Source organism: Periplaneta americana, chromosome 7 (assembly GCF_040183065.1).
Source record: "Periplaneta americana isolate PAMFEO1 chromosome 7, P.americana_PAMFEO1_priV1, whole genome shotgun sequence".
Taxonomy (NCBI): domain Eukaryota; kingdom Metazoa; phylum Arthropoda; class Insecta; order Blattodea; family Blattidae; genus Periplaneta; species Periplaneta americana.
This window is the reverse complement of record NC_091123.1, coordinates 94519364-94531498: the sequence shown is the minus strand read 5'-3', so window position 1 is coordinate 94531498 and position 12135 is coordinate 94519364. Positions and strand designations below refer to the sequence as shown.

The window sequence follows — 12135 nt, the reverse complement described above, 5'->3', positions numbered from 1 at the left end:
CTATAATATAACCTACGTAATATAAACAAGATAAATGATAGAAAAGTTTTAATTAAGGATGATGAAATGAACATGAATTATTTCAAAAGGTACAATTATTTAAAATACAATGTTGGCAAACAAAGAAAAAAATGCTAGGGAGATGATAAAAATAAACAAATGCCAGAGGTGATAAAAACAAATGCTAGAAAGGTGATAAAAATTGTATGATAAGCATCCATGATTAGTTGAATCACGTCGTTCCGTACCGTTTTATTGGTCAAAAGTAGTATGACGTAGTAAAAGTGTAATAATCATAATTATTTGAAATAATTGACTAATGTGAACCAATGTCTGGCTTTCTATATATATATATATATATATATATATATATATATATATATATATATATATATATATATATGATATTGCTAAGTATGAAGTCTGTTTGAATTTCGTATTTCGTGAATGGCAATAGTTTCATTTCGTATGGACGAACATAATACAAGTACATTCATTACGTATTTCTCATATATACTATTTGCATGGAAATACTACTTCGGTACACTTGATGAACACATATAATATGTTAAGCTAGTTCATTCTGAACATATTTCTGAGGTTTAAATGCTTTATTTAACGATGGAAGTTAGACTTCTGTGTTTAAAAATTAAATTGAAGTCCACTTTGCTAAGACGTATATTGTTTCCCGTTCCCTACTGTAACTGTAAGCAAATGTTTCAGTATTCGTACTTACCCAAGTTTTGATGGCATTTCGAATTCTTCATAGCGGATATTTCTGAAAACGAAAGGAAAGCAATTTTTAGTGACAGAGAACACATACCTTGTAAATACAGACATAAATTATAGGTAAAATAAAATGAAATAGCGTCTCAATCCGTAGTAAAGAATCGGGGAAGATCAGTTACTGGCTTTGTTACAAGTTTTTCAACTTGAGAATAAGCATAGTGATATGAAAATTGAAAATTCTATGTAAAACGTAGGTTCAAGAATCGATATTCGGACGCTTCGTATCCTAGAAGAAGTACGACTGATTTAAAATCGAGGTAATATTATGATATAGCGTTATTTGGATTTGGTAGCAATTTGCAGTGCTTGATAAATTCCTAGGCAACTAGCCACAGGTCTTCAGATCACCTCGTACTTCTTCACTTTACTGGAGTACAATGAGTTTTACGTAGGCCTAGGCTTTTCACGAATATTCACCGTAATTTCTTCAATAATAATGTTTTTGTGCTCTTCAATACTGTGATCTACTGTTATTATTGTTATTATTATTATTATTATTATTATTATTATTATTATTATTATTATTTTTATTATTTACAACAAGGGTTTTATGTTTTTCAATATTCTTCTCAATGCAAGGAATAGCCTATACATGTATTTAAAACAAATATTTTCTGTTTTGATAGCTGAATTATAACTAACCTTTATTGACCTTTAGTAACCTCTAGGTTTCCTTTCCCATAGTTAGGCAAAATCTCATCAATTACATACATTACTGAACTATTTTTCTTCAGTACAGCAGCTAGCAGTAATGCTCTGTGCGTCTCACTACGAAACTAGGAGACCCTAATTCGAGCCCTTACTGGGAGAAGAGCAAATGTCGGGTAATTTCTGTGTTTAGTGCAATTGAATAAACATTTGTTTTCGTTTGTGATAAATATTTTATTATAAATTCTCTCTCCCAATATATATTAATATATATATTAATAATTTTACTTAACAACATGTATCTATTGCGAAATTATTTAATGTCGGTCAAGTTGAATATAACGGGATGGTCTTTTGGCGAAATAGAACCTAAGATTCCCTATGGGTTAGCTGACATTCGCCTTACAGTTGCGGAAAATTAACTCAAGCGGGATTCGAACCCATTACCCAGTGTACTCGGATGAGAAGACCAGTTCTTTAGCCCCGAGCTATGCCGGTGGCATTTAAAAATAGAATTCGTTATAAATTTACTACAGGATCCTTCTCTGCTAATATCTAGGCCTACGGTTAAAATTCTTCGTAATAAGAACTGAAACGGTCTCTCTCGTGTGGCCGTATTTTAGCTGGTCTTGCCGAAGCATGAAGTAGATTTGATTGTGGTGGTGAGCGTTAGCGTCATTTCGCTAATGGAACACTTTGATTGCAATGGATATTAGAGTTGTAAGCGGATCATAATTGCTGAGTTGTTGAGGGAGTATCCCGGGAGGGGTTGGATGTTACAGCCACCAGGCAGGGGAATGGACATCGCCTACTTGTCACTACATTATTATTAATGGCTCTGCTATACGCTATTTATGAGAGATGCTCCACATAAAGGCTTCACAGTGAAAAGAAGGGGTGGTTGGTTTACAATAAAGGGAATACATATTTCCGAAAATAAGATTTTCTTTACAAGAATTCGTTTTGTTTCCAGCAGACTTTAAAGCGTAACTTTCCGACTGTATAGGAAGGAAAAATAGACTAAATAGATGTTCGAATACTAGTAAAAATATACATTTACGGTTTAATAGTCATTAGATTCTTTTATTATTTTATCAACAAAACAAGATGTCGAATATGTCAGTTTATGTTTGGCAATTATTTTTTAAATAACTGTTACTTTATGTATTATATATGTTATACATAGCGCATAATGTAGGGGAAAGGACTCTAAGAGTACGCACATAAATTAATTTGCTTGCCAGCATTGAAGTTGAGTGATAAAGTAAAAACTTTTTATGTCATTGAAGTTATTGAACATTGTTTATTTAAACATAAAAGACAAATCAGTTACACAAGAAATTATAGACGAGTATTGGCCCTTTAATCAAAATCTGGGTATTGCTCACTCTTGTAAGAACAAGCATCTAAGAGCGCGCATACAGTCCTTCAAGAGTACGCGCTAACATATGTCACAAATAAATACACCAGTTCCCTCAGAGCATGAGCAGGCTTCATGCCACTATTTTTTTGCAGTTTTCACATTGTACCCAGTCTTCTGTCAACGGTTCCTGATATTTTTTACCACAACCTGGGCAGAAAATATTGCAATTTTCTTTGGATGTTGTGGGAGTTTCTGGGTCAATCCTCAGTCGCTTTTTCTCCTTTGACCAAATGGACTTCTGATCAGCTCCATCGGTTGTTTCCTCCCTGATGTCTACAGAGCATTCTTGTATTGAGATGACGTCATTATTTCTAATTTCTTCTCCATCCTCTTCCTTTTTGATTGGAGGTTTGCTGAAGGTAGACGAAGCAGAGCGGACGGCGAGCAAACTTGTCCATTCAGATTATTTTCACCGTCAGGACGAGAGATAGAATTTGTTTGAAATGTATCTTGACGGACTTGTTGAGATTTCTTTACATCAGGATTTAACTGAATTTTCTGTTGAGGCTTCCTCTCTTCAGTTTCTTGAGTGGGTTCTGGTCTAGATGTTACATCAGACGATAGGAAATCATCCTCTGTGAATATTTCTGGGTTAAAAGGGAAGATTCCTGTGGCACGGAATGAATTCTTCGCCTTTTCCAGAGTAGCTACCCTTTCATATGCTCTATAGAACAGAGAAGACACTTCTCTGTGAGTTATCACACGTCCTGGATTGCGAACCATAAATTTATCACATTCTGTAGAACTGGCAGATTTAAAGGGCACAAAGAAACTTTTATCAAGGGGCTGGATCATGTGGCTCGCATTTGGGGCAGAGTAAGAAGTGTGATGAAGTGTTTTCTGCAGTATAATATTGCTTCCAAGCTGCAATGCGAAGTGTGGTTATCCAGGATTAGAAGAGCTGGATCAACCTTGGTTGGCTTTACAAATTTTGTGAAATGTTGCAGGCATTCCACGAAAAGCTCCGTGTTCATGAATCCAGAATCCGAAATTAGGTGCAAGGAGCCTTCAGGAGCATCTGTGTATAATTCAGAATTGAGTCTCTTCCTCGGAAAAATAATAGCTGGAGGAATGTAGATGCCTGTTGGAGACAGACAACACACAATTGAAACTATCTGTCCTCTCTCAGCGGATGCAACTTTCCCTACACGTTTCCTAAAATGAAGAATCACAAGATGTTTATTCTACAAAATTGTAAATATACTAAAGTATACCTACTTAGTAGAAAATTTTATATAAAAATTAACCTGTATAAACATCAACAAGAAACACTAACATTTCTAGAAAAAGTTTAAACTGCTTTATTTTATCCGACAATGCTAGAAATCTTAGTGTCCTCCAAGAGTACGCACGCACTCTTGAGGGATCCAGCTGTGCGCACTCTTTGAGGCCTGGTTGTACTGATAAAAAATTACAATAGATGGAAGTAGCATGCAATAACTGATTTCCCGCTTTGTGCGAACTTACAGGTTATGGAATAACGTTCTCCATGCGCACATTGTAAAACCTATTTCAAAATTATTTCCTGAGAAAGAAACTAATTTCAATATACACAAAATTACAAGACTAATACAAAAAATTGCAACTCACCAATAACTAATATAATCCTCAGCAATAAAAAGTGACTTCTATATCAGAACATCGCTTATGAAGATACCTTCTTACAAGTTACACTTCAGCTCGATGCAATGCAGCCAACATAGAAAATTAAAGCTGCGTACTCTTGTTGGACTGCGCGCTCTTTGGGTAACTACCCCTAACTTTGGTATTTTTAGAATTATTTTCAAGAGACAACTATCATGCCATCTGAAAAACCGCTTTCTATCAGATGACTGAAGTCAGCCAGCAGCGGAAATGGACAGTACTTGGATGGATGACAGCTTCGAAACTCCACTATTCATTTGTGACAACATTTCGCTAATGAATAGCAACTCGTTTTGTCATAAAACTAGAGCGAAATCAGTTCACTGTCACTGGAATTTGATCATAAAATGAACAAAATTCAAGCCATACCTGCAAGGGAAGGAGGCTTTTGATCTCTAGGAATTTACGTCATATCGAAAGTCGACAATTTACATTCGTATAACATCGGAGCATAAACTGAGTTTATGTTAATAACGGTTTTCATTATTATTAATAAACTAATATAAAATTTATTTATGCAATTCCAGCATTACAAACAGGTTTTATGGCAATAAAAATCTTGCATAATGGGTTCATTGTAGCACGCTTTCTATAAAGGTTGGCTTGCAACGCAGAAACAATTACATAGTACACAATACATTAATGAAATAACTAATAGTTCAAATTTATAGCACTCAAGTTTGTCGATAAATATGATTAAATGTGTAATTTGTAACATTAAAAAATTATATTCCCGAACAATCACTAATAACTTTACTGCATTTACGTCTGTCTTCCCTATTATTACTTTTGGACTGTCTTTATATTATTGTCAGTTATAATTATATTCTAATTTAATAGTTCCCCTTCAAGAGATAGCACGGACTGGAACTGTCCTCGCAAGCATGCCGCTAGGGTGGGCCCGTTTTACGACCCGGGATGGAATGGTGTGCATGCCCTAAGGCCAGCCACGCTACAGATCCCCCTGTGCGCCGCCTCCGAACTCCACTACAACCTACATGACCCCTTTACCTTTCCACGTAGGCCTCACCGCGGTCCCTCAACCTCGGTTCCATGAGTTACCAAGAGCCCTGTGGAGAGCCCACGGTGCATAACACTACCATCAACAACAAATGACCACTTATTCACGGAGTCCAAGTTCGGCGGCGCGGCGGCCCGCAGTTTTGCTTCGATTGGCTGAGGGAAATCTTCGGGAAAGAACCTCAACCAGATAACTTGCTCCAACCAGGATTTGAACCCGGGCCCACTCGTTTTACGGTCAGACATGCTAACCGTTACTCCACAGCGGTGGGCAAGTTGATTCCCATATGCCGCTTTCAGCAACCGTTCTTGACTTCCAACCTCCTAGCCGATTTACCTTAGTAATATTGGCCCGTCTGAGCTGTTACTGAACTTAAACTTCGAATTTCCATAGGGAATTTTCCGGAAGTATTGATTCCCACTGATTGACAATTGTATTTACCGTCCCGGTAATAAAGAACATCCTCTAGTATTTCACATTTTTTGACGCAGATCAACATAAGCTGATCACCTCCTAGAACAGCGGTCATCAGCACAGTGCACCCTCGGGCTAGCGTCTTTTACCCGCGGATATGACATTGCACTAGCGTGCATTTGTGGCTGCTGGCGGGTATGCGGTCATCCTCTCCCTTCTTCACGACGGAGCATATTTCGTTGCACTCCTTGTACTTCACCCATTTCAGCGAGTGCTGACGACCACTGTCCTAGAACGATTGTGAAAGTATATAGCTTGCAAGTCTTTTGTGTCATGAATAATTATGATGACAATGCGGCCTTGACATCGTCAATACACAAATAGTGTAGGTTATGATGTCTTCATGTCCCAAAAATTACGAAAGTCAATCAAATATGTGTCATTTGATGCCTTCAAAAGAACTTCTTCAATATTTGAACTGCAGAGAACGTTTGGTTTCTTCGCATCGTAACCCAAGGAAAATATGCAAAAAAACTCAACAACCTTACTTAATGGCGAAATATTGGCTTTTTCCTTAATTTTAAACTTAGTTGTAAGCTTGGAATATAGGCATCAAAGCGATAAAGACATAGATACCTTGGACTGAAGAAAATAAAATATAGTTTGAGACGGTAGGCCTTCGTTGGGCGCCAAAATATGCGACGGTCGTCGGTCGTCGTCGTTGTTGCCCACGACGCCTTACCTTGCCCTCGGCTGCCAGCTCCGTCGTGTATGGAAAGTATCTCAAGGATGGCACGTTGATGTCAATAATTAAAGATGTACGCTAATTAATTTGGGCGCCAGCCTCCTCGAGATTACTCCGGTAGAGGATGAGGTCCCAGGTCAGCTGCAAAACGGTTGGGACATGGGGTTTGGGAGACGTACTCGTAGATTGAAATGACGTAGGCGCACACCAGAAGTTGTTGGTAAGAACTATGAGAACGTTTATTATTATTATTAAGTGTTCGTTTCAGATTAGCAGAAATGCGCGTCCAAGTGTATAATTTACTGCTCTCACTTCCTACAAGTTGGTAGACTAACTTCTGAGTTCACGTAATTATATATTTTGTACTATAAAACACCAGTAATATAACGGACAGTTGATAACGTGATGAGAGAAAAGAATTCAGACTTATAGCAATAATGCAACACACGACTTCTTACTACACCCACTAAAAAAATTCCAAGTCCGTAAATTGTTATACTTCCGAGTTAGGTTTGCCGAGAATATGTGGAGTGTGTCCTCTCCGAACGCTGTCTATCTGCCTTCTGTGTATCTGCCAAATCTACCCTCTACTTTCAACCACCAAACTTACAATTTCGCCCTCCTATCTATAAATCACGTGTCTCTATTAAGAATCCTGATTGGCCATGATTACACTTACGTCACTTAAGACGCGTTCTTAAAAAATTGTTCGTTAACTAGAACATCCCCTTACTTCCGGCGTCCTGACAATTCTCTGACATATACCAGATCATCTCTTTTGGAACCTGGCTTGGCGTCATCTTACTGACCACCCGCAGGCAAAGTCCACGCATTCCCTCATCGGTCAAATCTACGCCTGGACACATGTTTCCTGTCCGCGTAGCTTGTTTTCAGCCTTCCTGCCCACCTGTTACTTCCGCCTCACATTCTGGACCTTCCTTACACGTCCATACTTCTTACTATCCATATGAGAATATTAACACGAAATACTAATCTAATGAAAATTTCCTCATCCTGTACGAGGAACCGTCTCAAGTTAGCATCTAAATTTAAAATTGCCGACCATGTTAATAATAGATAAAAGTACAAAACATTACTTACTCTGATATGTAGGCCAGTATGACTATTTTAGTTCTTTCTTCACTTTCTTTACCATCCATCAGCCGAAAATATTTCATTTTCTGTAACGTGTAATTCTTTGAACTCTTGCGGAATCAAGAAAGATTCCATTGCCTGTGCTTCTTAATAATTTCTAATGCAATGTTATTAATCGTGATGAGATAAACTGCTCTTTTGTGATCACTGTTCGACCTGTGATTGCTCATTTATGATCACGGTGATCTTGGACAGTGATTGAACTGCGAACTTGTTCGAGGTGAATACTGAACAGTTCATTCTTCACCTCTCATCAGAGCGTCTCACTGCGATGTTTCAATGCTCTCGATATTTCGCACATGGTAAGAGAGGGCGAGAAAATGTTGAGGTTATGTGTTTGTACTTCACGGAAGTCAAGTATAAGCACAATACTGAGACGTAAACATAGGCGTTTCATCATTTTAAGAACAGATTAAAGATTTAAAAGTCAGTATTTATTTGTTTGTTCATTCGTTTGCTTGTTTGTTTGTTCACTCATTTGTTTGTTTATTTACTCGTTTATTTATTTACTCATGCATTTATTTACTCATTTACTTACTTATTTACCCATTTACTTATTTATTTATTCAATCATTAATTTAATCTAAAGCTATAGACAAATTGAACATTTGTCGTCTGGCTACCCAATAATATAATGATTGTCCATTTGATCTTGTCCAATATTCCTGCAGTGAAATATTATGTAGGAAGAAACGGAAAATTAGTAATTTTAACATAAATCACACATCATTCAGAAGATGAATAAAACACTGTTATTTTTTAAATCATTATCATATTTCGTAAAAATGTTGTTGTTATTGTAATTTTACTAGTTGAATAGTGTAGCCAATTAATAACGTCACTGCTTAAAATTGGTTACATTCAGTGTATTGTTAAAATCCGGCGCTCACAGTTCGCGGGCGTAGTTGTTCCCTGTGTTGTCACTAGGTAGCATAAGCATAGCTGCGTAGCGCACGCAGTGACAAAATAACATGAACTGTCTCAGCTGGTGAGCAGTTTAGCCCTCGAACTGTGATCACTGTTTAAAGAGGTGTTTAATCACAGGTGTGATCGTAATTTTTCGATCACCGTGATAAAATTACAGGTCAGTGATTTTCTGCTCATCACTAGATTCGTTTCGACCACATTGTCACCGCCTATAAGTAAATGAAGATTGTCTTGGAAATGGAAACAAACCACTGCTTCTATGACGTCATCACATGAGATAGAAGTGTACTCGAAAATATAAAGCCATTTTGTAATTTACTCCCAATACTAGGATTGTATGAAATGTTGTGCCCAACTCGCATATAATTTTGATTATGGCACTCGTGAAAATCAGCGCACTTGCTAGACATTAATCACTCGTGCGCTAAACAGTCACTCATGTCATAATCCCCAAGATTATGGTCTCGTTGTATAAATAAGTATTATGAAGGTTCCTAACACATTACAAAAGCCAGTCTTTGGTAAATTTATATAAAATATTATCTGAATTTTATTTTTATTTTGTTTGACATTTTTATGACATTTAATTTCACATTAGAAAGACGAAGTCTATTTTCTCTGCTCGAAATGTTGTTTATATGGAGTGAACTTCAAACTTTATTTTGTGGACACAGTGGCGTGCAGTGCAGTTATGTGTGAGGGACGCAATAATACTAATTTGTATATGTATAATAGAAAACTGATAGGAACCAACTCACCTAAATATATTTGAAGACCAAAGCAATTCTCCTCTCTTTAGCAGCAAAATCATCGAACGGAAATAAACGAATCCGTATCGGCCAGTATGGGCGCCTCAAGCTAAGAATTTGAATAACGAATCCGCCTCGACAAGGAAGGCGCTAAGAGAAAGAAATTTATGACATTTTGAGATTAGAGAATTCATAGTTCTCACGATTAAAATATAATTTCTGCAATAAATTTCTTCTTTTTCGCTTTGTGAACAGTCCTTGCCTTCCATGTACGGCACGCCACTGGTGGACGAACAGATGCAAACGGAACTCAAAACTCAGGATATCCTGCACGTCTGTGAATTATTTTATAGCTGAAATGAAGGATATTTGTGTCTAAAATGTTCAGTTTTGTATATACTTAATAACTAGTTAGTGACAAACCAGAAAGCGATCAGGTGAAGATTGTATGGGTTATAATCATGTACTGTACAATTACAGAAAAAAGAAATGAACTTCCTAATTTTGCTAACGTAAGTTCCAGAGACAAAGCGTTCCGTATGTGCAGTAAACAAGAGTGCCTGTATGTATGCTACCTGTGGACAGTCTTGCGAAACTTGTTGCCATCAAGACTCGGCCCATTACTTTTTTCTGGTACTACTGTAATATACCATGAGCTATGGTATACGAGGTCTGACAATTAAGTTCGCGAACTTGCCACCGTGGACTTGTGTTGGCAGCATTGTACAAAAAATTTCATAGCCTTATATCAGTATAAATATTACATTTTTTGTTAAGGGAAGTCTGTACTTCCATATCTTACAATGATAAATTCCTCAATTTTGGGTACACTTTTCTTAGAAGTTATAAAAGATACAAATGTAGAAAAAATAGGGCATATGTAACATACCTTTATGTATAAAACTGGTTAAATACATTTAAAATTCCACTCACTGGTTGGCAAAAAAATAATTGATAACAATTTTTGCATTAAGAATGACAGCAAATTAATTTTTATTTTTGCTGAAGATATAAATAAATTTAATTTTTTAACCTACTGTGTAAAATGCCATCACATTGATATTGTATATTATTTTCAGCCTTATGAGTACAATACTTTCTGAGAAAAGTGTACCAATGTAACAAAAAATTAGGAAGTGCAGGAAAATGATGTCAAGGTTTCCATATCTTGCAATGTTAAATTCCTCAGTGGGTACACTTCTTTCAGAAGTGATAAAAGATACAAATGTAGAAAAAATAGTGCACATGTAACATATTTTATGTATACAAGTGGCTAAATAAATTTAAAATTCCACTGAGCGGTTGGCAAGAAAAAAATTAATTGGTAACATTTTTGCATTAAGAATTACTACAATATTTTTGCTTAATATAGGACTAAAAGCTGAAAATTAGAAGAAATAAAATAATCATTATATAAATAAATAAATAAATAAATAAATAAATAAATAAATAAATAAATAAATAAATAAATAAATAAATAAATAAATATATATATATATTAAACTACCGAAAAACGATAAAAACCAAAATTTCATTTTTTGTCAAAATTCGGTGAAGAGATTTCCCTTAAACTTGGCAAGAGTGAAAGTGAAATCAGAGACATGTTAGTCCAAGTTTATGGGGATAATGCCATGAAGAGAACGGCAGTGTACAAATGGTTTAAATGTTCTGAGAAGAGAGAAAGCATCACTGATGAAGAGAGTCAGGATGACCGATAACGAGCAGAACTAACGTAAACATTATAAAAATACGTCGAATTTTTGCTAACTGGACAAAAAGTTAACCAAGTTTACTGTTCGAAAGTACTGAAAAGAGTGTATGAAAAGTTAGACAAAAACTACCTGAACTTTCCACCAACAACACGTGGTTGTTGGTTTTTGCATCACGACAACGCACCAGCTGACATGGCACTGTCTGTGAATTTGTTTTTAACCAGTAAACAACTGTAACTACTACAACGTCCTACCTACTTAATTGATCTGAACCCAATGCCTTTTTTCTTTATCTGACGGTAAAGAAAATGTTGAAAGGAAGACATTTTGTTGACATTCAAGACATCAAGGATCATACGACTGCTGGCCATTTCAAAAACAGAGTTCCAAAATTTCAAATTGCTTTGAAGGGTGGACTAGACGCTGGCGTCGGTGCATGGCTTTCCAAGGACAGTAATTAAAGGTGACCATAGTTATATTCAATGAGACATATATAACTTTTTTTAGGATGAGTTCACGAAGTTCATTGCCAGACGTGTAGTGTTCGGAAAGGCCATACAAATAACTTTTGAAGGTCGAGGGCTGACTGCCATCGGTTTACACTCAACCATTTTGTACGAATAACATCTCACAACTGTTGGGGTTCGTTACTGTATTTGATTTAGGAGTTAATTAGAAGAAATAAAAAAAGGTATTTAATTATACTATATAGACCTATTGGAACTGAATTCAGCACTTTGTAATACTAATAATAATAATAATAATAATAATAATAATAATAATAATAATAATAATAATATTATTATTATTATTATTATTATTATTATTATTATTATTATATATTGGAACTGAATTCAGTCAGCACTTGGTAATAGTAACATACGTTCAGAACGTGTCGTCTACTAAGA

General features: G+C 36.0%; 1 protein-coding gene across 3 annotated transcripts in view; it reads right to left on the bottom strand.

Annotated features, from left to right (window-relative positions):
- VGlut (Vesicular glutamate transporter) overlaps positions 1-12135 on the bottom strand; it is a 569182-nt gene that overhangs the window by 174666 nt on the left and 382381 nt on the right. For all 3 annotated transcript variants that reach the window (XM_069831082.1, XM_069831084.1, XM_069831083.1), the window contains exon 3: positions 737-778. In XM_069831082.1, coding sequence (XP_069687183.1) covers positions 737-778 — 42 coding nt within the window. The remainder of the gene's footprint in view (positions 1-736; positions 779-12135) is intronic.